We start from the raw sequence: 27,769 nt of genomic DNA, 5'->3' as shown, positions 1-27,769 counted from the left end.
AGAAACTGCCATTATATAGGAAGTTAAAACTTACAAGAGTATTTGTAGGCCAAGATGTACATATATTTTTTTTAATTTATAGCTTAATGAGTTAACTAAGACAATTGATGCACTTTCAAATAAATACAAAAACTGACAAAATGACAGATAAATACTTATATAAGCCTATTTATAAATTAGAGGAAACTTTATTAAATCTCATGCTTTAGTCAAATTCAAACATTTACAGTAGGCCTATTTTAAAATAAACACTTAGTTCCATATTTTTTCAATTGTTTTTTGCAATCTATATAAATCAAATTAGAGTTTTGTCTGTACATTGCTCAGAATCATAAATTTTTAGGTTATTTTTACGTTTTATACATTAAGGAAGCCGAAACAAGTCTCATCTAAATTTCTGTCTGTCTGTCTGTCTGCAACACTCAAGATGGCATTTTACGCAATCTTCTCCAGGAAAACGAGAGTACCTATCAAGATCCAAGTCGTTTTAATGTATTTACTGGATTGGTGAGAGTGTCTTTAGCCATTAAAATATGGTCTCACTACTTTGTAAATAAAATTACGGACGTTCAAAAATGCAGTTTTGTGCGATTTTTTAAAGTTTTCGTCCAATTTTTATCACATAATCATCTATGAAATAACGAACAGCTGTTCGGATCAAGATTATTTTTTCTAGCTGTCACTGATATGTTTACAAATGTTGTTTACAAATACCGCAACCATTTTCGATCACATTTTGAAAGCGAATCTCAGCGAAGTGAGATTAAAAACGTTTTTCTTACATAACGGATTAAATTAATCGTAAGTTCAATAATATAGTGTAATAGTGTAACCGTAAATGAAATTAATAACTAGGTATCATCCAGGTCAGGAACCAGAAATTCTTTAGTGTATGAAATTGTTCTTGAGTTTTGATAACAAGAAAGAAGACCTTGAATCAGTGTTGTATACGGGTGGGAAACTTAAATTTAATAACGATCGTCGCCAATAGCTTAGAAACAAGATTTCCACTCAGTGACGGCGCTTCAATGGCGGTTGTGTAAAGTGTAAAGTAAAAAATCACAACTGCAGTAGGTGATTGTAACAGAGGTTTACGGATGATGCTAAACTCGATTTTCCAATGTGTCTCTTTCTTTTCCTACAATTGACTATATATATAGTCAATAGTTCCTACTCACCGTGTGATGCAATCGCTGGACCATACAGCCAATAGGCAAATAGTCCATCTCTTGGGTGCTTACGCCTAGCCAATTTTGACGACGATCCTTGATGCCGGTACTTTTTCCTAAGATACACGGCCTACCTACTTAAGAAATAAAATTACAAACGTCCAAAAACCCAAATTTGTGTGATTTTTATCACATTCCCTTCTAATGTTAATGGATAGCCTATACCAATCATTGTTTAGAGAATACGTAATCTGTTAAATAACAAAACAGTTGTTTGTATAAGGTTTTTTTTTTTTCAAACTGACACCGATAAGTTTACATTAAAAGTTGTTTATAAAAGAAGCAATTAATGGTAAATAACTTTGACTGCCAATAACCTTTTACGAGAAAATCCAAAACCAAGAGATTAATATCCTCGGGACTTGATTAACGCATACAGTTGGTCGGATGTACTACAGTTCTTAACTGTAAACGTTGGTTTTTGGTACTGATTTACCTTAGAACGTACTACAACATCATTGTAATTTACAAATTAGCTATCGTTGGTGAGGCGTATTCAATTTAACTGTATAAGTTTTGCTTTTTCTATCTGGATTCCAAAATGTTAGTTTATGCTAAGAAAACGATAGGCTAACGCATTTTAGTAAAACTCAGTAAACCATCATGAATTGTTTAAACGCTTTACGTTGTTTATGCATCAATAGTTCGTGGCCTATTTTGGTAATTTTTATTATAAATTACCAATCTAAACTGTCTATAGTAGGCCTACTTCATTTCATAAAGTAAGCCGTCATTTTGACAGCATTACGGGTCATCTTCGGTCCAAGCAAATATAAATTGTTATGATAAAATTTGATGACATTAACAAAGATTTCAAATACTAATTTTATAGGTATGTACTTTGTTATGCTTAAAGCGTAGCAAATTCCCTAATTAAGTTCTGGATTTGTGTGTGTATGTCTGTTGGTAACGCATTAATGTCCTTTATTTCTCAGTATTTCACGGAAAGGACAAGCGCATCTTGATAATGAAAAATGTCAACCCGAATAAAGTGTTAAATTGTGAGGTTAATGTAGTACCTTATATACTTTTAACCATTGTGGAAAGTAACTTTCAGGCCTACCTTAGGGCTATGCCTCATAGATCTATAAAGCATTTTTTTAGTTTAATCATTGGATTTAACATATGGACCAACATGATCCGGGTGACATTTAATTGCGAAGCATTTGTTTTGCCTTGTGCTTGAAACTGTCAGATACTGTATTTGCGAAGGTTTATCTATAATTGTTTTGCCAGCATATCTGAAAATATTCAAATCAACTGCTGTTTTTAATATAAGAAGGTTTCAACTGGCTACGATAAGATCCCTGTGCGTAGAACGGGCACACAGCTAGTTAATAATAAACCTTTAACACCAAAATATAAGTTTGATACACATACATATTGTGTTTTTTTTATCGTATAACAGTTTATAATATTATTAGTGGAAGAAACTGTGCAAAAAAGATAGGTATCGAAAGTATCGGTATCGATAGGTATCGAGAGTACTTTGGTGGTATCGGTATCGGTATCGACAATTTTTGGTATCGGCCCATCTCTACTTTCTATAGTTAGTTACTATGACTGTGCTTCGTGTGAATTTCGCGCGGATCGCTTAAGCCGTTTAGTATCTGTGAATCAAAAGCAGGAGTGGGTATAAGATCTTCGCTCGCTTCATTCGTTCTGCTCAATTAAAATGTGCACAGCTTTTTAATGAGCTGAAGTTTAGAGATTTAAGCTCCCGTGTATGACTATCGTAGGTATATTGGCTGTAAAGTACAACATGTTTAACTTAAGAACACATCTAGACAAAACACGAGACCGTGACTGTCTACCACATCACAGTACATTGAGGTTGTATACAATTACACATCAGGCTTTTTTATAGTAATTTAAAAGATATCTAAACACGAAAAGCCGTAAATTTTGCAAATAAACTAACAGCTAAAGCCCCTAAAGACATAAGCTACATCTTCCATCCCACGTTTACCATGCAGTACTGGTCATGAATAAGCTGTACATTATACGTTTCAGTTTGTGACGTTAGCCCTCCTGAACAATTAGGGCTTGTGATACCTCACTTTTTTCTCACGCGTTTTCGCTACAGTAATTATTACTGTATTAAAGTGACAATCTAAATCAATAAGTAAAAATATCAATCCACAATAATACAATCAGTAAAATTACTTTAGCGGCTTATGCGGTCGGAGAGTTGGATAGTCGACGCACCCGTATGACAATAATCATTATGTTTCCAGTGCTGTTGATAAAGCAAAAACTCTCTACAGGCACCTCTGTGTACTGCACAGTGAACGTTGAATAGACCAAGTGTAAGAGTAGCTTACCCGTCACCAGGTCGTTGTGGAAGGTGACTGCCTTGGGTCTGGTAGGAGTGCGACAGTGTGTGTGGTCGTCTGTCTTGGTCTTCAGTATCGGAGGGGCCTCTCTGACAGGCTCCACTTTACCGTTCCTAAGAGGTGCTGCATCCAATACTGTGAGAGGCGCGCCCTCACACTCCCGTTCTGCCTCTTGCTTCGTGAAAACTGAAAAGGAAACATTGATAAGCGAAGGGCTGTGTTTTTATGGTAAGATTCCTCTTCACTGCAGCTATTTGTGTCAAAATTTACGTCATTATGGTAAATACTCATATGGCCACACAATACCTACACATAATGTTAATTATTTAAAATCTTTGTTTTTATGATAGTTGTAAAATAAAGATAAATAAGTAGTTTTTATTTTTACCAACATTTAGTTTTATGAGCGAATAAAGCACGATATTCAAACCAGCCACGAAACATATTATGGACTAAGCAGCCGGGATTACTCCTGAAACGGTTTTAACATGGGGCCTTTTACATGTTCTAGATATAAATCCGATTGAAAGGGATTTTGAAACTACTCCAAAAGAGGTTGGAATTTAACTTAGCATTTAAGGTCGATGCATTACAAAGCATGTTTAGTTTCAATCAGAGGGTTGTATAGTTACTAGTAAACTATTGTGAATCAATAGTACAAACTCGTTCGTGGAACACTTTCCATAGTAAGAATTGATACAAAAAGTAAGCATGGTCAAAACATCTATTTTTCCCAATGGCTATTGAAACGTGCTTTGTGTTCAAAGCTGTTGTCAATGTTGGCTAGGCTACTCATGCTATCACACGAATAATTTAGACTTCTGTCTCGCCGAGATATCTCTGACCGCAGCACGAGTTGTTACACTTTCGCAGAGTCAGGCATGAGGTGGGAAGGCGCCCCTTCTCATTCTTCGGTCCGGCCTTGTATAGTGCTCTCCCTAATCAGGTAAAGGGGACCAACACTCCAAATGTATTAAAAAAAGATTAAAAGAGTATTTGGGTGAAATTTGAGTCTGTTTTTACAAACATTAAACATTAAGGATTTTCATACATTGTTTATTTTCAGATTATTTTTAATATTGTTGCAATATATTGTTTTTATAGATAGTTTTTATATGTTAGATTATTTTTATAGATAGTTTATACTTGTATAGTATAAGTAGGTTAATGTAAAGAGTTGTTTTGAAAAGTAGAATAATTGTACATATCTAAAAAGCGCTTGCTGAATAAAGACTTTTTATAATAATAATAATAATAATAATAATAATAATAATATTATTAATAACAATTTTTTTTTAGGGTGAGGAGGGAAAATGCTTTTACGCACACAGGTAGCCAGCCTGTAGTGTGAGACTCCTGAGATCACAGACTACTCACTAAAAACCCCCTCTACTCTGTTGGACACAGACCTGGAATTGTTTGTCACATTACTTCAAGTCAGGCCAACATGTGACCTAAGCCCATTGACCTACACCGCATCCCGGTCGAGGTCAAGCTTCTTGGCGCGGAGAACACCCTGGATGTAAAGTGACACACAGGTCCAATTGTCCTCACCCTCCATCGTCATTGGTATGACCGTGTCCACCGACAGCAGTCCTACGACTGTTGAGCCTCTAGGCGGGGCCTTTCCCAATGCTGGCAGTGGAAAAAAGTGTGTTCCACGTCATCGGGAATGCCTGGGCAGTATATGCAATCGGGTGACACGGCTTTGCCCATCCTGAACAAGTACGACCGGAAAAAGCCGTGACCCGTCAGAAATTGGGTGAGGTAGAAGTTCACCTCTCCGCACCGCCGATTAACCCAAGGTTGGACCTGTTGTATCAGTCGCCTGGTACAGAGCCCCCTTTTTTCCTGATCCCAGCTCTCCTGCCACAGCTGGAAGATCCGGGTGCGTTCCTCAATTCTTGCCTGGTCCTCCCCACGGCGCTGATAAATTGCTTTCCTCTCCGCCGCCAAAAGTTTGACGGGGATGACTCCAGCAACCACCAGGACGGCGGGTTCGGACACTGTTCGATAGGCAGATGCTACCCTTAGTGCTGCCTGACGCTGCACTCGGTCGAGCCGCATCCTATATATCTCCTTATTGAGAGCGTCTGCCCAGACCTCCGCACCGTACAGGAGCACGGACTGGACCGCAGACATCAACAGCCTTCTGCGGCTGGACCGCGGACCTCCGACATTGGCCATTAACCGACTAAGGGAAGAAACCATTTTAGCGGCCTTGTCCTTCGTACGGGTGATCTGGTCTCGCCAGCTGAGCTTGCTGTCCACCATGACCCCAAGATACTTTGCGGCACGAGTGGTTTGGACTTCAACGTTCCCCACCATCAAAGGCACGATGGTGTCAATCCTCGTTTTAGTCAGAATCACAATCTCAGTTTTGCTCAGAGCGAGCGAGAGACCATGTTCTGCCATCCATGCGTTAATGGTGCGCATGATTCGATTTAGTTTCAGCTGGGCAAGCTCAATGCTACGTGCAGCTATTAAAGCCGCAACGTCATCTGCATACCCAACTAGGACAGTTTCCTCAGGCATCTCGGATCTCAAGAGGCTGTCGTAGGCGACGTTCCAGAGGTCCGGGCCCAGTATGGATCCTTGAGCAGCACCAGAAGTTACATCCATCGTCCTGGAGCCTTCTGTAGTGTCGTAAATGATGAGGCGGTACCGGAGGTAGTCCTCTATCATGCACATGAGGTATGCCGGGACGTGGAAAGTGTTCTCCAGTGCGTCCAGCATATCGCACCACCTCACGGAATTAAATGCGTTTCGCACATCAAGTGTTACAAGCAGCACAACTCGTCGAGAATAGTTGTTAAACTCCTCAGCTCTCATTACGGCTCGCTTTACCTCCTCAATAGCGTCAACCGTTGACCGTCCCTTCCTGAAGCCGTACTGACGAGGGGATAGATTTCATGCAGCAACCATGGCTGAATTCAGTCGGGAACGGATCAACTTTTCCAAGACTTTCCCAACAGTGTCCAACATACAGAGAGGTCTGTAAGAGGAGGATAGGTCTGGGTTTCCTTTCCCCTTCCCCACGAGCACAAGCCTAGCTGTTTTCCAGCAGAAGGGAAACTTCCCCTCGGCCAGACAGGCATTGTACGTGCTCAAAAGGATTTGTGGATTTAATAATAACAACAACAATAATAATAATAATAATAATAATAATAATAATAATAATAATAATAATAACTAGGGTTGCTTTCAGACAGGTGAAAGCCAGTTGAGCGGAACAAACGTGATTTGATATTTGTATAAGTAACTAAATGTAAAAAAGTCAATAGATGTACTAATGCTGGTTTTATTGATTAAAATTATAATAATTCAGATTTGTTTTTACTACATCTTGTTATTCAGATACCTCTTCCAAAAGTGCATTATGGTAGTTTTGACCAGGAAAATATTACAGTAGTTGGAATCTGGAATTAATATCCAAAAAGGGCATTAAAGTATAAAAAAGAGAAAGGAAATTTAACATTCAAATTCAACTGTAGCCTACAACAAAAACATTGGACTTCATCTTTCACCCTTACAATCGGTTAAAGTAGGCTATATTAAAGTATAAAAAAACAGTAACTATTAAAAAAACGAGTATTAAAGTATTACAACTGGAGAGGAAATTTTATATTTAAATTCAACTGTGCAACATAAACATTGGTCTTCATTTCAACCCCTGCAATCGGTTAAACTCAGCTTACTTTGCTAGAAATAATTTATGATTGTTAATACCAAGTATTCTTGATGGAGGATGTGATTGTAATGTAACTGGAATTTAGGTTTCTACCATTATTTAGGACGATTTAGAGACGGCATTTTAATACTGTCCTTAATAATACCATTGGCTATTGGATACAAAAGATTTTGATGAAGAAGCTGGTTACAAATTTAACATGGGGATGGAATGTCTAGTTGTATTGATAGTCAAAGATCAAACATAGGCCTACGAAAAATGTAGGGCTATTTTATTGTAAGACTCAAATGTAAAACATCTAGAATAAATGTAAAGACTAAAATGAACTGAATTATCAATCATGTATTTCAAGAAGGGATGTCATGCCTTAAAAATAAAATGTAGATAATATAATTAGAAATTAGTAGCCTACTTCTGGACAGGCCTAGACGATTATCCATACCATGGTTAAAAGTGTACTTCTATAAGTAGGCCTACAGGTAATTAATTATTTACTTATTACGGTTGTAACTGGACGTATGTATAGTCCGTGGCTTGGCAATCAAATAACAGTATTTATATAGGATAGGCTACTGTTGTCAACATTTTAAATTACTGAATTGTTACCAAATTACTGTTTCACAAAACGCAGATTCCATTTTCAGCCGAGCCATTAAAATGAGGATTTGCCGAACAATTATTAATATTACAGAATAGTATTTAATGATATACAACTTTTCACATTTCATAAATTATATGTTAGTTTTGCTTTGGTCAAAGGTCCAAATCCAAATGTTCTTTTCATTTGGTTTTTATGTAGTAATTAGCTAGAATTATTGATTATAGTAGATGGTTTGTTAAGACCATATGCAAACATTTTTGAAATCGTTCCCCCGTTTAACCAACTATTCCAAAAGATAAAAATTATATGGTGCAACACAAATAAACAACTCGATCACCTACCTATAACCTACACTTTACCTCCCTGATCTAACCTTACTTCAAAACACTTAATGTAGTCACGAATACTCATAAACCCCAACCTACCTTCCCCGCATGCCTAAATTAGATCAGTGTTCAATCTGCGTTTTATTAGTAAGTGTTTTAAATCTTTAAATCACTTTTTATTAAAAGTGTGTGTAAATTAACTTACTGCAACGTCGATGTAATTCAACATAATATAACCTGTGATGTATTATCGGATTAAATATCGATTTCGATGCGGTTCGATATATCGCTTATTAAATCCTGATTTCTAACATTGGCTGTTTCTAATCAGCTGGCAACACAAATCTTGTTTACATTTTTCTTGTAAACAAAAAGCTGTCATATGGCTACTTTAGTCCCATAAGCCTAATGTTAAAATTTTTAAATTTTAAGTTCGTTTTAAATTGCATTAGCATTATCTAATTGAATTTGTTTGTTTATTAACCATCTCACTATTAGTCTAAGTAATCTTGTTAAGTTTAGCAGAAATGTGTACTGCCGTTATTGAGTGATGTTGCTTTATTTGTTGCATTGAAGTTGATCCCAAAGAGCTACGCTCGCTTCGCTCGCTCCGCTCAATAATTCAATTCAATTTGTTTATTTCTCGCATGCGAAAATTTGTTGTACACTGCAGCGCCTTGTATACCTCTCTAGCTGCAAGCTATTTGAGAGGAAAACTTATATCTATTGCCTTATTATACTATCTTTTACAGGTACATCGTATAAATCCATTAATAATAATAATAATAATAATAATAATAATAATAATAATAATAATAATAATAATAATAATAATAATAATAATAATAATAATAATAATAATAATAATAATAATAATAATAATAATAATAATAATAATAATAATAATAATAATAATAATAATAATAATAATAATAATAATAATAATAATAATAATAATAATAATAATAATATTAATAATAATTTCAATTTCAATTTCAATTTGTTTATTTTTCAATTTCAATTTGTTTATTTCTCGCATGCGAAAATTTGTTGTACACTGCAGCGCCTTGTATACCTCTCTAGCTGCAAGCTATTTGAGAGGAAAACTTATATCTATTGCCTTATTATACTATCTTTTACAGGTACATCGTATAAATCCATTTATTTTATTTTCGAATTAAATAATATTTAATAAACAACCATAATTTGAACAAAAACATTTTTTTCCTTTTTTTTCTTTTTATGTTTTTTTTTATTATTATATTTTAATATGAGTTTGTATGTTTATTATATATGCGTGTGTGTGTGCATCATAATAGTATTATGGAAGTAGTTAATCCTGGGCCGGGCTGGTAGCCCCGTGTTAAAACTCGGGGCCGTCAATGCCTCTGTCACCCAGTTTCACCATTCCATATCATGTGTAAGTTTACATATACATGAGACAATCAAACACAATAATACTCATACTCATAAAATACTCATAAAACAACGAGTGATTAGCATTTTACAATACCAAAAGACTTTATGAATAAAAACTAACAATATTTCCCCTATCCTGTCTCCTCACTTTGGGAAAAAAAGCAATACCAATAATCCATTCCAGTCCAGTCCAGATCAAAATAGATGGAAGTAAAAAGTGAGGTTATGTAGCTCAAATCTTCATTCCTCAACTCATGCTTGGTTAATGACTACATTATACATGAAAATGTTGATAAAATTAAAATAAATAAATACCAAGTCCTATAATATTAGCCTATAGTCCCCCCAGTTTATGTTGTCGTGTTCTCTTATGTGATACTAACATTTTTTGTTCATTGTGACTAACTAATGTAAGTATACTAACTAACTAGGCTACTGTAATAATCAATGTGCTGGGTAGTGGCTATGGATTTTCTATAAAATAATTCTTTAGTTTAACTTTAACTTCGTTCTTACTTGCTATTGATCTTAAATCTAGTGGTAGTGTACTAAATTTGCCTCATTTTTCAATTTCTCTGATGATAAGAAATTTTCAAGTTCACAATTGAAATCATTAACATTTAGGCTCGGTGGTCTGTAGAAGGCAGCAATAGTTATACTTTTATTCAATAGGAAAGTTTTAATGATTAATACCTCTGCAGAGTTAAAATTCACATCTAATACCTCTACTTTAATTGTTTTCTTATAAAAGATCATAATACCTCCCCCATTTCCTGACGGTCTACATTTCATCACAGTTTTGTACCCTGGGATTCCATACATACTACCTTCTTCAGCCGTTACATTTACTTAACTTAAAACTAGCACATCTGTATATTTTAAAACATTTTTACATTCTAACAACAACAAATCCCAATTTTTCCTTATACTTCTTATATTAATACATAAAATTAACATTTCCCTTTCATTTACTTTGTGAGTAAAAAAATTCACATTTTGGTCCCAACCTGCAAATGACAAAAAGTTCTCGTTGTTGACATACTCATTTTCTTCAATCTGAAAAATTTTTAATCGATTGATTGAATTTAGAAATAGAGAGAAATAAAAAAAAAATTGATAGTTAGCCTTTATTATGTTATGTGACTTAAGATCCTATTTGACTAGGCCTATACAATTTTGTTAAGGTCTGCCTTTTTAATAATTTGAATTGCTTTTGCATCTTTATGTTTTTTTGCCATTATTTTGTTTCCATTCATCCACAGATATTCGTACCCCTTACTCTTTTTCAAAACGTTTGCTTCCTTCATTAGGTTTGAGAAGTACGGTGTTAGATGGTCGTTAAAGTAGATAGCTCTGTCTGGATATTCCGAAGTTATCAATGACAACTGTGGTTTTTCTTTCCTAGCCTTATGTACTATGCTGTCTCTTTTTGCTCTTGTACTACACTGCACAAAGATAGGTGGTGTCTGGTCCTTTGAAGGTAGTCGGTGAGCCGTGAATTCCTCTTTTTTGATGTCAATGTCGAGAGCCCTCAGCAGTTGTACGACTTTTCCACTGACATCTTCTTCCTTAGTGGGAGGAATGCTAGTGATGATAAAGTTCTTGGATCTTCCATATTGTTGTTCACATTCCAAAGTTAGCTTTACTTTTTCTAGGTCTTCACGTAGCTCTAACGTTTCTTTCTTCAGGCTGTTGACATCTTCGGTGACATCGCTAATTTTTTCCTCTAAGCCCTTTATTGAATTCTTTATGTCGTCAATCTTCTCTAGAATTACTTTCTCCTGCTTATTAAACATTTTCTCAAGGAGTTTTTTTAACGCCAAAAAAGTTGGATCTGTCGGTTCATCTTTATCACAGCTTAACAAGCGCCCTCTAGTTCCATTATTTCTACATGTAGAGCATTCCCATTCTGCTTTCCTTTGGATACTCTTACCTTTCCAAGTGTTTTTAGAGACACCTGAACAGGTATAGTGCATATCTTCTTTACATCTACCACATGTCACATAGTCCCCATCAGTAGGTAAGTCTTTATCACACCCAGGACAAGCCATGATTGCTATTTATTAAGATATTTATATTTAAGAGCTTTTATTTATTATGTTAGTCTATTTACTGAGGAAATAATTTACTTTGTATGTATTTATTATATTCAGTCCTATAATTTTAGCTCCAAACCTAACCTAAAACTCACATGGAACTGAAGGTGTTGCTTGAATATTTATTATTTCACTTTTTAAGACAAATCTATTTACTTATCTTGTTCCAATAGGATCTTAATGCATTTCTTGATGTATTAAAACATTTATATTTGAATAAATTAATTAAAAATTAGTTAATTAATAAGGAGTCCAAATTTAACCAGTCTAAGCTTGGTACTGCCATAGAGTGTAATAATAATAATATTAATAATAATAAATATTATTATTTATTCCCAGGTTATTTTCTAAGAGTGGCCGATGAGGTTATTCTACATCATACAAAATATTGATAAAACACTACAATAAATCCGAAATAAAAAATAATAGTAAATTTACAAAAAAAGTGTAGGATGTAGTAGTTTACACAACGTTCACATAAAAATAGTACTAGGTGTCCAAGAAAGGAATGCACTTTAAAAACGAAGAAAACAGAAAAATGGTATTATTTACAGCATTTTTTCTGCAAGAATACAAACATTAATTAAATACGTTAATTCTAAGTAATTTCTTAAGAAAATTACTTGTGAAAGAATACATCATCCAGATGTAGACCCCTCCGGCGCCGGCACTCCGCCAAACGAAACCTTACATCTGCGAAGACTCGATGGCAGAGTTCTGGTGGGATAGCTTCAGTTTCCTCACGAATATTTTGTCCAGATGACGTTGGGTAGCAGGAGCGTTTTTGTACATCCAACTTTTTAGATACCCCCAAAAATGTCTAGTGGAGTTAGGTCTGGGATTCTCGAATGAAAGTTTGTATCACCAAATCTTGGAATGACTTTCCCACGAAACAGCGGCCTTATTGGAGTCATGGAGTCTTCTGCTGTATGACACGTAGCTCCGTCCTGTTTAAACCAATATCTTTGCCTGTTAGCCCGAGGTAACGTCTGCAAGAACGGCTGTAAATGGTCATTAATCATTGTTACGTAGCGCTGGGAATTAACTGTCACAGTGTTCCCTTGGTTATCCTCAAAGAAATACAGCCCAATTTTTTAATACGCTCGATATTTAGTTCATAATGCACTTCTCTATGCCAACCGATAGGATGAGGGTTCATAGTTGATCCTGTAGTTTGAAATGTGTGCACCCAGCATTTGATTATGTTCACTGATGGCATTTGGTTGAGACCATGGAGGCAAGCGCAGAAGTATCGTTAAATTGTCACATAAGAAAGCATTTGGTAATATTCGCGTACACAGAAAGCACGCTGCTCACCGGTTAAGTGATTTATGGCAAATTATTTTCCACGGGCATAGCTGCAAGGCCCCGATAAGCTCCTTATCTTATCTCTCTTGGACATTCGGCTTTCCCCAAAATAAAAGTGCATTCCTTTCTGGGACACCAGTATTAACGTCACAGGAAGAGCTTCGTTAACTCTATTTACGCGAATTGCGTAGGCCTACACCACCTTACCTACGGTAGTTTTTTTATTACTAACAATCACTACTCATAACTTCTAAGAGAGTTTATGCTTTCGTTTATAACCTCTCGTTGCTACTGACAGTCATGCAACAAATCATTGTACCAAACACTAATTGCACAACTCATTAACAAATTAATTGGCCTGAATTTTGCTTCTTTTCTCTCAATCCTTGAACCTCATTATCCGTTACCCATGTTGCAAAGTAAAAAAAGAACAATGCTGTTAAATAAGTAAATAATGCTGTTAAGTGAATCCAAATGTTAATATTGCGTACTGGCTTAGCGATAAATCACAATCAGCTGTATTGAAGTTAAAAACTAACAGTAAATGGCTTCTAATACCCTTCTTATGAAGAGCATTTTACGTTAAATCTAATTTTCTGTTACAATTTTGGGAATTTCACTATTTATCCCGCCCTCAAGGGATCGAGACCTTTAATTTACGCCCTGTTCCCCCCAGTTGTTTAATGTAAGAGGCAATTTTGCATTTGCCACTTTAAGGGCAATAAGGGTAAATAAATTTGTCGTCCTGATCTTTAGGATTGATTTCGAAGGCTCATCTAATGTGGAAGATCGGTATTTAGATAGCTTGATTATTTGGCACATGCTTATAAAGCCAGTTCTCTGATGTTAGGTGTACTACACAAAAATTTAAACAGGGTGCCCAGCCAACCTAGGCACTGAGAATTGTAGGAACTTGAATTCTGGTATGGATCAGGGATTAAAATGATAAACAATAGCCAATATGAATTAATTCATTGTCGGCATTCAATTTATTCTCTTTTGACATGATAAGTAAATCACAATCACTGGAGATTATCGCAGTATTACTGATACTGCAAGAGATGTTTACAGTGTAGTAGTGATCGTGGAAGACAATCATGGTTCTGCCGAGGCCGCAAGATATGCTCACGAATGCTGCAGCGATCGTGACTGCCGATCACAATATCACTGAGACCGCAAATATACTTACAAGTGTTGCTGCGATTGCAAGAGACGATCACAGTTTCGCAAGATACGCTCGCGAGTGTTTCCGCGACTTTGACGATCATCGGAGTATACCACCATATAGAAATCATTATTTCTCAGTTAGGCCTTAGCGGGAGCTGTATAGAGTCTGTTCGCGTGCCGTAGGTTAGATACCTCTGTTCTATTGAATTACAAGAAATAACTACTTATTTTAATTCAATCTTTAGTGAAAAAGATAAATACTACAAGTAATTAAACTAATTAATGTTATAAATACATTCTTTGCTAATATAGTTTACTGTGAAATAGTGATTTGAGAGGTGAGAATAGACATTTTTTTGAATGGTTGGGTAAAATAATATCATCAGAAAGTGTTAACTCACTATTGAGGGGGCTGCTGTCAGACTCGGAACTGAAGGAATTATCAAGTTGAAGAACTCTGAGCAAGTTGAGATGTAACGGGGATTCGCAGTGCAACACGTAGCACATGAGGATGGTAAACCCCTGCAACATAAGCGTGTATACAAGTACAGTAATGTGATAAAGTACATTGTACAATGAAAGGTAAGTAGCGTTATTAGTGAAAAGTAGACTTAGCTTTCCTTCATCATTAGGCTTATAATAACACGTTCAGGCTGTCAGACCAGCTGATCTCAGTCAGTCACTAAGTTTACACAGTTAATTTAACACTTATCCTTAGTTAGTTTCAACTTAGATACGCAGCCCGGTTACGACTTGGTTGGCGTAGTACGTCTATAGATAAAACATACTCCCTTATTGGGACGACTTTGTATTAAGAGAATAAAATCAAATTCATTCCTAAAATTCCATAGTGCAATAGCCATAGTGCAATTCACTGAATGTAAGCTGAAATGTGTTTTATTGCTTCATCTTGACTAGAGATACACTTTAAAATGGACACTAGTGGAACGTTTGGGGTGCATTGATTGAAATAAAAACACCATTTGGGGAATTAAATAAAACCCGGCCGACTACATGTTTACGGTTTGCTGGAATCTTGAGGACTGGAGAGTAAGGAAACTTTTGGATTGGCGGTTAAACGTGGAGGGAAAAGTGGCGTGATGGGTTGTAGCCAATTCGGGAGCTTTATTGAAATCATATGATATGACGTCACAGTCGCCTGATCGCAGTCAGGACACAAATGCAAAACATATTGCCAACTCAATATAACACAAATCTAAATATCGTAAAAATGGCAACATAATGGTACATTATTGTATACACTACAACTAGTTGCCCAAAACTGTAGCAGTGAAGTTCTAACACGGATCACTTAACCGAACAAGCCAATTAAAATTATTCTATCGTAACATTATAAGATATATCCTACTCTTTTAAGGCGAGGGCTGGTTATGAAAATCTTACCAATAAGGCACTAGTAAAGCTGAACAGGTATTGAGCTCTCGTGGAGGGTTCGTTGACGTAGATGAAACTGGAGGCAGTCATGACAACCGTTGCACTCAGTACTACAGCGGCGCGGTTCAACAAACCCTGTCTGCAACCAATAGGAAGGAGTTAGTAACTAGAGTGACCAGACAACCAAAGGGCCAAAATATAAATATCACTCATAAATGTTATTTTATACTTTTAAAGCTACACTAGTTTGGTTGTATTATGTATTCACTTTAAGGCCAGGATAAGAGTTGTAGAATAACCAACATTATTACAAAAAATAAAGAGTTAAGCACTTAACAGGCACGATTAATGGTTAGAGAAATGTTTAGAATTTTAGAAAGTAAAAAACGCAAGTGATCGGTCAAGCTCATTATTATATTTCATTTAATTCATATTACAAAAAATAGAAATCACACTAATGGAAGAATTTAAGATTTTTCAAACTTAAAAATATACACTTTAACTAACAATGAAACTACAAAGAGATTCTTTGACACCTAATGTATTTACCTCCTTAGTATTGCTTTATTTGTATCAGAGCTCTTGCCAACTGTAAGACTCCTCAGTCTCTTGGTCACAAGGTAGAACAGAAACACGAAGGAGGATAATAGAAACACGATGTAAGTAGAACACGTGTAGTACACCATGGAGCCGTGAGTGAGCCACCATGAGTGTAGTGGGGAATCTGTGGTGGTTTGGGCGATGTGGTTACACAGGACGACCAGCAACGGCACTCCTTAAACACAACATAGAGAAAAGGAGGAGGAATTAAATATATGCGTTGACTCCATAATACAAATTAGAGCTCTTATATTTTATTTAGCTGTAATATGATTACAAACATTGTGTAGGCCTACAATATCATAGGTCGCTATCGACCAATAAAAGATTATTTTTCATTCTTGTCCCCTTACACTACAGTTATATCTTAATTAAATTATCTTTGTTAATATGAACCACAAGATATAAGTTATTTTGCTTTAATAAAAGCTCTTTAATTAAGCTAATGGAAAAAAAAACAATATAAAGACGATTTAATGGAGCGAATTGCCAAATTATGAACGCAAAATATCCATCCCTCTGGCTCATTTGATACAAAATTCTTTATTACTCAAATATTTGGAGTCTTGGATTATGCGATAATAAGGTAATTTCCCCATTGAACGAAGAACAAAAGAAATGTTTAGTTCTTGTTGTCAGACGGGGTCGGATTGGCTTTTGTTCTTACCTCTCTTGACTTTTAATTAAACCTGGAGATGCTAGACTTCTAATTATAGAGAATTATAACGCCAGTTTTAGTGCAGGAACGTTATTTGTTGGTTGACATTTTTAAACCGTAAATATCTTATGCCCTTTAAAAGGGATCATCTCATAACTCCAAGGTTTCACAACTTCAAGTGATCATAACTCCAAAGTTTCATAAGTCCAAGAGATCATAACTCCAAATTAAATTTAATCCAAAGTTTCACAGCTACAAGTACCCGAAAAGGGATAATTTCATTACTCCAAGAAAAATATAAGCGCAAGTGATCATAACTCCAAAGTTTCATAAGTCCAAGTGATCATAACTCCAAAGTTTCATAAGTCCAAGTAAAAATTAAACCAGAGTCTCATAACTCCAAAAGTTGAGTGGAGTCTCATATCTCCAAGTGGAATGTGTAGTACAGTCAGCGCCACAAGTTCCTGCGCTGTCCGCTCCGCTGTAATACTGTCAGCAGCCGTTGCCGCATCATTGTACAGTATCTATATACCTACCGTCGCCTGTCAAACGATTATGTAATTTTGTTATATACTTACAGATTAATTAATTGCTATACTTCTTACTTCTATGCTAAAGGGACTTTAACCTTTAACTACTCGCGCGGGTTTTACTAACGTATGTACTCGCGTGGGGTGTTTTTGACACCTCGTTATTACATATTTGTTATAATTGTATTAACACTAATAATTTTGGTAAATAACATTTTTTGTTGTTATTTAAGTTTGTTTTACTGTATACTGTTTCCAATATGAAAGAGTTATTTATTTTAAGTTATACAATGTAAATAATATATTTCTTTTACCAACTGCAATTTGTGTGTGTATTTGGTCAACTTTTGCATATAAACCATTTGTTGTATTAAAAAATATGTATTTTGTCATTGAACTGTTTGATATTGAATAACTAGCATATGTACTATCCGGAAAATATATAATTTTTAAAAGATTATATTATGTCTGTGAATGGTAAAAGTATTATTTTTTCCTAAAATGTACTACTAAAAAACTGTTTTTAGGGGGGGGGGATCGTAATACACACAAGTTTTGTGCAAACAAATTTATTTATATGTCAAAAACACTTGTTTGTTATCGAAACAAATGTAAATAAAAAATGTCCTTTCATTACTTTTAGAGTCTTTCGCAAAAAGAAAAAACATTACCTTATACAGGAACTTGTACTTTTTACGAAACGTTAACACTCACGTGGGGAGTTGAAAACACCCTATACTTTGAAATACCCATGTATTACCAAGTGAACACTAGAGATCGCACGGGGACTTTGGATGAGAAACGTTCGCAGTTTTAACTTTACATTTCAGGTAATTTACACTAGGTGTACAATGCAGTTGTCTGCTTGCAATATTGAGCAGATAGCAGACATAATAATCAAATAATTTTCTAAAGTCAATGTTACATATGTTTCTCGTAAATGAAATGCATACTTGCAGTATCCAATCTCATTAGTATATATTTTGTTTCAAATGAATGAAATGTCTAATTTCGTTATTCAAAGTCAATTACAAGTCTGGTTCAATTAAATGTATTGTCTACTTCAAAGTATATATGTTTCATCTGGTTCTCATAAATTAAATGTCTATTTGCAGTAGCAGTATCCTAAATCAATAGTACACCAGCTTCACAAAAATGAGAAATTTACTTGCAGTATCCAATGTCAATGGTCCATTTGGTTCACATAAATAAGATGCCTATTTGCAGCATCCAAAGTCAATGATACGTCGGGTTCACTTAAACGAATTGTTTACTTGAAGTATACAAACTCAATGGTACATATCGTTCACATAAATAAATTGTCTACTTGCAGGATCCAAAGAAATGGTTAATTTGATTCCCATAAACGGAGTGCCGATTCGCAGTATATTAAGTCAATGGTTACGTCTGGTTCACGTCAATGGAATGTCTACTTGCAGCATCTAAACTCAGTGGCATCTTCGGTTCATATTAATGGAAGTCCTAATTCTTGCAGTACCTATTCTGCCTAAGTCTGCATTATTTAATTTTAAGTCTAGTTCACTGAAATGGAAAGCCTACTTGGAATTGCAAGTTAAATGGAAATATAACTCAATGGTAGGCTTATATTTGGTTAAAATGTAATGGATATTTAGATTATTTAAAGTCAAAGGTGTTTCAGCCTTATTCCGGCGACCATAATTATTGGTTGTTTTCATTTTGTAGTAAATTATGCTCAATGATATTAATCTTATTGTTCTTCCCTTTTTCTGTGTCCTATACGGTAATGTACTTTTTAAACGATTCTTTGACTAAAGTAGTGGCGAACTAGCAATATGACATCACTTTAGGCACGTTTTCCCCATAAGAATAACATGGTGAGCTTTTTTTGACCACTTTTTTAAAAATCCAGCTCTCGACCAATACAAGCCTATATAAATGATCAATACCATTGTACAGGGTGTTCATTTGAAAACTTTCCATATCTGTTGTGTGCAAAGGTAAGGCTTTTAACATTTGTTTGTTCTCATTTCCCCCTAATTTGGACATGCCAAATCCAATAAAATTATTTTCAATTTTGAAAAATGCCCCAAAAGGGCCCAATTCGGGGGGTAGGGGTGCTTTTTGAGAAATTTTCAAATGTAAACATGGGTTGTGTGATACATCAATTTAAAGGTCTAATCACCCCAATCATTTTGGTGCAAAAAAAGTTTAATTATCTTTAACCGTATTTACAGGGTGGGTCAAAACGTTTTAAAAAAGGACTTAGAAGTTAAGTACCGTATTACCCTAACTACTGAACGGAACAGCGCCAAATTTCTTTCCAAGCTTATTCTTGAGCTACCCTTTAAGATAACTTGTAGTAAGGGTATTTTCCAAGTTATTTTCTAATTTTAAAAAAATCCCAAATTTTAAGAATAAAAGAAAGCTGAAAACTCAAAATTCTTAAATAGCAAGGTATAACAAATTTCATACCACGTGAAAGGTCCTTTTTTAACAAACATTTTACGTATTTAAGTTTTCTTTCTATCTCTTACCGTTTAAAAATTACAGTAGGAAAACATAATTTTCTATGGTAAAATTGTAACTAGTTTTCTAATAAAACACATTGCACTTTGTTCAACGATGTAGTAGGATTCATAACAAATTGATCGACTACTTTTACGTGTGTCAGAATTCATCTTGGACCCCTCATCCTGTTCTTTTCTCATTGGTAACTGAGCCAGTTTCAGAAAACTTCCTAACTAAATCATTTACAGCCATATGACTCAAGGTCTTACCTGGATATCTATTGTTACACTTTGCAGTTATCCTGGAACACTTTTGTTATGACCAATAAGTAAAATAAAGTCTATTTTTTTAAGTTTACACCATATTTGATTAGGTACGACAGGAAATGGTACTTTTGAAATTAATACTACCATTGACTAGTCAATGGTACTACAGAAAGCGGCCCACGCTTGGGTTTTTCTCATCAGCTATAAAACTTGTTTTTCACAAAGTAAAACGTATTTGCCTATCCGCCTAAAAATAATTATGAATTGTTTCCTTCAGTTATTGCACCATTTAATGTGTCTATTGACGAATTTTGGCTGTTTTATTAGAAAACTAGTTACAATTTTACCATAGAAAATTATGTTTTTCTACTGCAATTTTTAAACGGTAAGAGATAGAAAGAAAACTTAAATACGTAAAATGTTTGTTAAAAAAGGACCTTTCACGTGGTATGAAATTTGTTATACCTTGCTATTTAAGAATTTTGAGCTTTCAGCTTTCTTTTATTCTTAAAATTTGGGATTTTTTAAAAATTAGAAAATAACTTGGAAAATACCCTTACTACAAGTTATCTTAAAGAGTAGCTCAAGAATAAGTTTGGAAAGAAATTTGGCGCTGTTCCGTTCAGTAGTTAGGGTAATACGGTACTTAACTTCAAAGTCCTTTTTTAATACGTTTTGACCCACCCTGTAAATACAGTTAAAGATAATTAAACTTTTTTTGCACCAAAATGATCGGGGTGATTAGACCTTTAAATTGATGTATCACACAACCCATGTTTACATTTGAAAATTTCTCAAAAAGCACCCCTACCCCCCAAATTGGGCCCTTTTGGGGCATTTTTCAAAATTGAAAATAATTTTATTGGATTTGGCATGTCCAAATTAGGGGTAAATGAGAACAAACAAGTGTTAAAAGCCTTACCTTTGCACACAACAGATATGGAAAGTTTTCAAATGAACACCCTGTATAACTTCATTACTATTTCAAATCCACATGCATTCACATGTATATTCTCAAAATCATCAACTTGACAGTGCGAGGTTTGTACGCGAACTCGTGCGTGCTCCCGGCTCATGGCGCGCTCCCTTGGACATCCTTAGTGGAAATCCATGAATTCTGGCTACTTGGGAACCCAAGCCATTTGACATATAATAAATCACCTTTTCTCCTAATAACCTTTTCTATCAAATACATGTCTTTATATTTGGTCTTTAACAATTCCTCTGTATAGAAGCCTCCCCTGATTATATTACCATTTTCATCTTTCAAGATATAAGTCACAGGCTTTGTATTCTTTACTTCTGCTATTGTAAATAGCTCCCCTGTCCAATTCGGGGTATATCCTTTACTAAAAACATGTTTATACTTAGAAATCCTCACACTATCACCTACCTTATATCTTGGCTTTTTAACTTGCACTACTTTAGAAGTCAACCTCTCATGCACATATTTACTGTTCTTAATATTCACTTGGTTAGGCTTCATTCCTATAGATCTATGCACCTTATTATTATATTTTCGAATTAACTTTGGAAGTAAATCCAACCATTTATAACTCCCCTGAGCACTAAATTCCCTATATAACCAATTTTTTAAAGTTCTCTGAAACCTCTCCACAATTGCAGCCTTAGTTGTAGAAAACGTGTGATAGTGATTAATATTTAATTGTTTCATTAGTTTGCTAAAATATTGATTAAAAAATTCTTTTCCATTGTCAGATTGAATGTTTTTAACCCCCTTTGGTAGAATGGTTTTAATGGCTTCTGTAACCACCAGCCCTGTCTTATTCTTTAGTGGAGCAGCATAAGCTTTTTTAGAAAATGTATCTATTAAAGTTAAAATATATTTATTGCCAGAATTCTCTCTAGCATAGTTTTGCATATCAATTAAATCTATTTGTACAGTTTCGTTTATACCTAATACTTTAAAAGACCTTCTAATGAAATTCTTTCTTGCAGGCTTATGAAGTTCGTATGCAATTTCATTCATTTTTTATAACATCACTCTTTCCTTGTACTGTAAATATATTACCATTAGCCCCAATCAATAGATTATCTTCCATTCTTTTAAATACATAGTTTTCTGGTATATATGGTCTATTATCTATATACTTAAATCCACTCAAAGATGTAGGGTCGGCAACTAATAAATCAGGATTGTATTCCATCAAATTAAATTTTCTTCCTCCATATACAAATTTTGATCCATCATAATACATAGCTTGTGACATTAAACAAATATCATCTAAATATTCCCCCATTGGCAGATTTCTTATATATTGTTTTTTGGCATCCCAACATTTTTCTTTTTTATCAAAAGTTATAGTCTGTTCTTTTGTAACACAATCAGTGTCATCAACGGCAGGTTTAACACGTACTAACCTTTTATTATTAAAATCCCAATAGCCTGCTTCCATTTTTGGAACTTGTGAAACATTCACAGCATCCTTACTATCTGTACCTTCTATCAAATTGCTAAGTTTCTGTTTCTTAGCATTCCAAACACCATTCTCTGATTCTAAAAATTCATAATTATTATCGTCTTGTACAAATTTACCATTTTCTTTTCGTATTAAAGTCTGTTGTAAAGTGGGCACATCATCTAAACTTTCACCCTTTTCCACATTAGTAATTTTCCGTTTCTTAGCATTCCAAACACCATTTTCTGATTCTAAAAATTCAAAATTATTATTGTCTTGTACAAATTTACCATCTTCTTTTCGTATTAAAGTCTGTTGTAAAGTGGGCACATCATCTAAACTTTCACCCTTTTCCACATTAGTAATTTTCTGTTTTTTAGCATTCCAATTTTTATTCTTAGATTCTAAAAACTCATATTTAGTTTTACCTTGTAAAAATACATCACCTTTTCTAGTTAATGTCTGACCCAAAGTTGATACATCATCTACAAACTCTCCATCTTTAACATTACCAATTTTACAGTTTAAACAATTCCAACTATCGTCTTGTAAATTCAAAGTAGGTTCACTACTAGCCCTGGGTTCTGCAGGCTTATTATATGGATTATATAAACGATAAAATTTATCTATAAACATATTTTTATTTAATAAATAATACCACTTTCTCTCAATTCCTCAATAATGGAATCTATTTCATTATCCACTCCTGAGTTACCGGCTTGGCGACTTAGCCAAAGAAGTCTTAACCTATCTACAAGCTCATTAGGATCATCCCAATAAATATAGTCTATTTTATTACCAGTCACTTGTCTCAAACCTTCACCAACAGATTTAAAAAGAGGTTTAATTATATTAAGATATTTAGTATGTCTATTACTTGAAATTGGTGCACCATCTTTGTAACTCTTTAAATGTCCATTTGTAGCTTCCAAAATCTCTTTATAATTTTGCAAATCAGCCTGAGTATAATCCTCAGGTTCTTTTAAAGTTAACAACTGCCACAAACCTTTTGTCCCCTTGTAGGTTTTATTTGCAACTGTAACATCATCATTGGCAATATCAACTTCCTTATTTCCAATAAAAAATTTATTTGCTTCTCGTCTAATACCATATGTAGTGTCTGTCATACTACTTTTACTGAGGTAATTTCCTAAATAGTCTGATGCTAAAAGACCAAAATCTAATTTCTGTGGAGTGGATTGCTGTAATGGTTGTAATGGTTGTAATCTTGGTATCATTGATATTCTAGATGGAGTCATTGGGAGTATCTCCATTCGAGGACTCTCTGTTTTGCCAATAGATGTGATTTTCTTTAATTCTTGTAATGGCTCTATTAAAGGTTGGAATGTTTGGAACCTCTCTTCAGCCTCTAGAAACTTGCCACGTTTTAAAGCTCTATATTTCTCTCGTATTTGATTTGCAGAGTCAACCAATTCTTGTTGAATGTTTTTCATCTTTTATTTACATTTTATTTATCTCATTTGACAAAGGATTGTACTCAAACACTTTATCATGTATTATCAAACAATATGCAGATGTATTTGCTGGCACATTTTCTGCAGTTTCAATCTCTAATTTAATATCAACAATTCCTTCCTTCACGGTTTCGTTCTGTCTAGAACAGTCTATTACAATTAGTGGATATTTCTTCATAAACTCAGCCCTACTAATCATAGGATCTGGGATAGTATTATAGTAAGTCTCTCTAAACCTCATAAACATCTCATAAGCTTTAGAGACATCTCCATTTTCAAAGTCGAGATTTAAATCACTATAAGGATAATATTCAGAGTTTAAAAATACTTTGAGATTTTTTAATTTACAGTGATCAAATTCATCAGTTCTTTTTCGTGCACTATTATCCCTAGCTGTTTGGAAACCAAATATAATATATCTAGGCTCCTCCAAACTTGAAGATGTCTTTACTGACCATGTATGTCTTGTGGTATTGGGATATGATGGAAGTTCATGCAGCTCTAAGCTTCTAAATGCAATTTGCAAATTTTTATTTTGCAATAACATCTTTTGTAATTGTAACTTCTCTCCATCTGATGGTATCACATGTGGCATCACCCATTGAATTGAGTTAAGTGTAATTTTAGGAATCAAATCAGCAGTGCCACTGGCTGGAGCACTAGCGGTTGTTAATATACAATTCAAATCATTTTTGGATCTTTTCAACACCAATTCTAGTTTGACATTTACTAATACCTTATTAAAATCCTCGAATACACCCATTAACAGCTCTAATGGCAAACATGTACTAAACTTGCCACCTTTATGGAACCCTTTTAAATTCGTGTCAGAATCAAATGCTACATTTGTCAATTTAGTTGTTTTATTGTAAGAGCTCAATATTTTCATAAGACTAGAAATTCCTGGGTTTCTTACAATGTCTATTTCTTTACCTGCAACTTCGTATCTAATTTCATCAAATAAGAATGCAAATGCATTATTTATAAAATGACCTTTATCATGATTTTCAATTTCTCCCTTAATATACAGATAACTCCTACATGGGAGAGTTAGCAAATCTTGATTATTAATACATATTCGAATTTCATCAGAATTATTTATTGCTAAAGTGTTGTGGGGAACATAGGAGTGATTTGTAATTTTAACCACACTATCGTCGAATTGGGATTTCCCTGTAACGTCTAGAAAATCTTCCATTTTTATTAATATACAATTTTAACTTTAGTCCTATTGATTTTAGGAACCTAGCATTTTGTACACTTATAGATAAATTTTTATAAATTCTCATATCTTTTTTATATGACAAGTAATTGTAGTTTCTTCTCCGTTAAAGTCAATTGCCTTGTCATGTTGATCGGCAAATGTAATACTGACAACATCTAAACTTCTCTTATTTACAGGAAAATATATAATATTTCTTGGAACTTCAATAATTTTGTAGCCAGGAGGAGCTTCTGGATAAAAGCTATGTATGGTGTGTGATTTGTTTCCATTTAAATAGGACCCGTTTGCAATATTACATTTTACTCTAATCACATTTACATTATTAATGTTTATTTTATTTGTAGATTCAAACTGAACACCAGGAGTAGAAACACCTTTAAATCCTAATAAAATAGACCCTAAACATGGTTTTGTAAAATCAAACACGTGGCTAGAAAGTAATGTCGCTTTCATAGTTTTATTATTAGCTGTAAGGAAAAAGTCTGGGATTTGCTTTTGAATTTCCTTTGCAAGCTCAACCACCTCATATGTTCCTTCAGAAATTTCTATTGTAACTGGAGCATTGTGGTCATAATAGAAAACATCATCACCTTCTCTAATGGTTAATTTGTTGCCTTTAAGTTGATTTAATTTTGGAATAAGCCCTTTGAATAAAAGTTTGGATTTAGTATTAATTAATGCTTCTCCATTTTTATCTACTATAACTTTAAGTTTTCCATTTAATAACTGGTTTAAATCATCAACTGAGATCTCTCCTTTTGGTAATGTAATTTTCTCTACTTTGTAATATGTTAAAGTATTTAGGGGTTTTTTAACATTAAATATGGAATTATAACTTTGAAAATCTACCAATCCAATTACATAATCATCATTTAATTCTATGGGAGGAAAGAATACTGACTTTAGCTCTGGCTCTGTACCCGAAAATGTTATAGTAAATGAATCCATTTTTATAAAGAAATATTTTTTTATGAATGATAAACATAAAATTCCACAAATAGAACTATTTAAATCTTGTATTTGATCGGTTGTATAGTAGATTTTATATCCCTCAAAATATTTAATTACTTCTTTTGGAAGTTGGATTCCAAATGGGTCAAAATAAATTACAATATCTTTATTTTTACGATAAGCTGTCCAATGTGTGCCAGATGAACTGTCTAAATTAACTATTCCGCACTCTTTTACTCTTGGTGTTAGATTTTTTAGCTCGTTTTTTAGGTACACCCCCCTGAAGTGAGGCACGTCTTTTGCGGCCTCTAACAGCTGGTAGTTGTCCATCTTTTTTATTAAATTTTAATCCCATTCCCATCTTTGCTTTTGCCTTCATCAAATTTGTCACGGCATAAGCAGCAGCTCTTTCGGCAAGACTTGCGTCCTTGGCCGTTACTCTAGTCCAAGCTAAGTCTGCTAATCTCATGTCTGCTTTGTTCCGAGCAGCGGTATCTGGATTATTCATGTAGAATATGTCATGCTCTTTACAATAAGAGTCTAGTTTATTTTTTGGAGGTACATTTTTAGCTATATTCTCACGTATATTCGTTCCAGGTCCACAGTACCGATATGATGGTATGTGAAGTGGGAATGGAAGGTTATTTATAAGAGTATTCAATAACCCTCGACCCCTGTAAGGCTTTAGGAATAAACCTTTGCCCTTTTTACATGTTTTCTTATTAACATTTTTTACCATTTTTATTATATAAAAAATGTCTTTTATTCAACAAAAACACAAATTTAAAATAGTACATACTAAGGAAAATATACCAAAGAAAATGGGTCTATTTCCCACCAATATTCGATGTGTTATTTGCGGTCCAAGTGGAAGTGGGAAGACGGTTGTAATTTATAACTTAATTGTAAGAAAGGAAGGATTAAAATTTACAAACTTATATTTAATATCTAAATCTTTAGAACAAGAAAAATATAAAAAAATAATTGAAATATTTAGTTTGTGTGATGAAGTGAAATTACACACGTTTACTGACTGTGAAATCACACCAAATGATGTAAAATCACAGTCAGTTGTTGTATTTGATGACATAAATAGTCCAAATATTACACAATTTTTCTCAATGGGTCGACATAAAAATATTAACTGTTTTTACTTGTGTCAATCTTACAGCAAAGTACACAAACATTTACGTGATAATGTAAATTTTGTAATATTATTCAAACAAGATGATTTAAATTTAAAACATGTATATCACAATCATGTTGGTAATGACTTTTCATTTGACCAATTTAAAAATCTCTGTCATCAATGTTGGGATAAAACTAAATATGGCTTTTTCGTGATAGACAAGGAAAGGTCAAAGAATAATGGCAAATATAGATTTATGTTTGACCAATTCTATCAAGAGGATGGTAAGGGTAAATAAATGAAAGACTGGAGTTTTTTAACATTTGTATTTATTATATATCTACACATACAATTTATGTTTGATCAATTTTATAATGACCAAGCGCAAGGGTATTGATGCCATCTTCCAGAATGAACCTCTTGTCATCGTCAAAGGATAGTACTTTCTTATTCATGG

General features: G+C 34.1%; 1 protein-coding gene across 1 annotated transcript in view; it reads right to left on the bottom strand.

Annotated features, from left to right (window-relative positions):
* LOC128996328 (uncharacterized) overlaps nucleotides 1-27,769 on the bottom strand; it is a 186,799-nt gene that overhangs the window by 13,130 nt on the left and 145,900 nt on the right. Inside the window, exons 21-24 of the mRNA XM_054421586.1 lie at nucleotides 16,118-16,343; nucleotides 15,578-15,707; nucleotides 14,575-14,695; nucleotides 3,554-3,751 (exon numbers count right to left, since the gene is read on the bottom strand). Coding sequence (XP_054277561.1) covers nucleotides 3,554-3,751; nucleotides 14,575-14,695; nucleotides 15,578-15,707; nucleotides 16,118-16,343 — 675 coding nt within the window. The remainder of the gene's footprint in view (nucleotides 1-3,553; nucleotides 3,752-14,574; nucleotides 14,696-15,577; nucleotides 15,708-16,117; nucleotides 16,344-27,769) is intronic.

Source organism: Macrosteles quadrilineatus, unplaced genomic scaffold, assembly GCF_028750875.1.
Source record: "Macrosteles quadrilineatus isolate MER2022 unplaced genomic scaffold, UCM_ALF_1.0 Scaffold_1__1_contigs__length_201487025, whole genome shotgun sequence".
Lineage (NCBI taxonomy): Eukaryota > Metazoa > Arthropoda > Insecta > Hemiptera > Cicadellidae > Macrosteles > Macrosteles quadrilineatus.
This window is presented reverse-complemented; position numbering and strand designations above follow the sequence as displayed.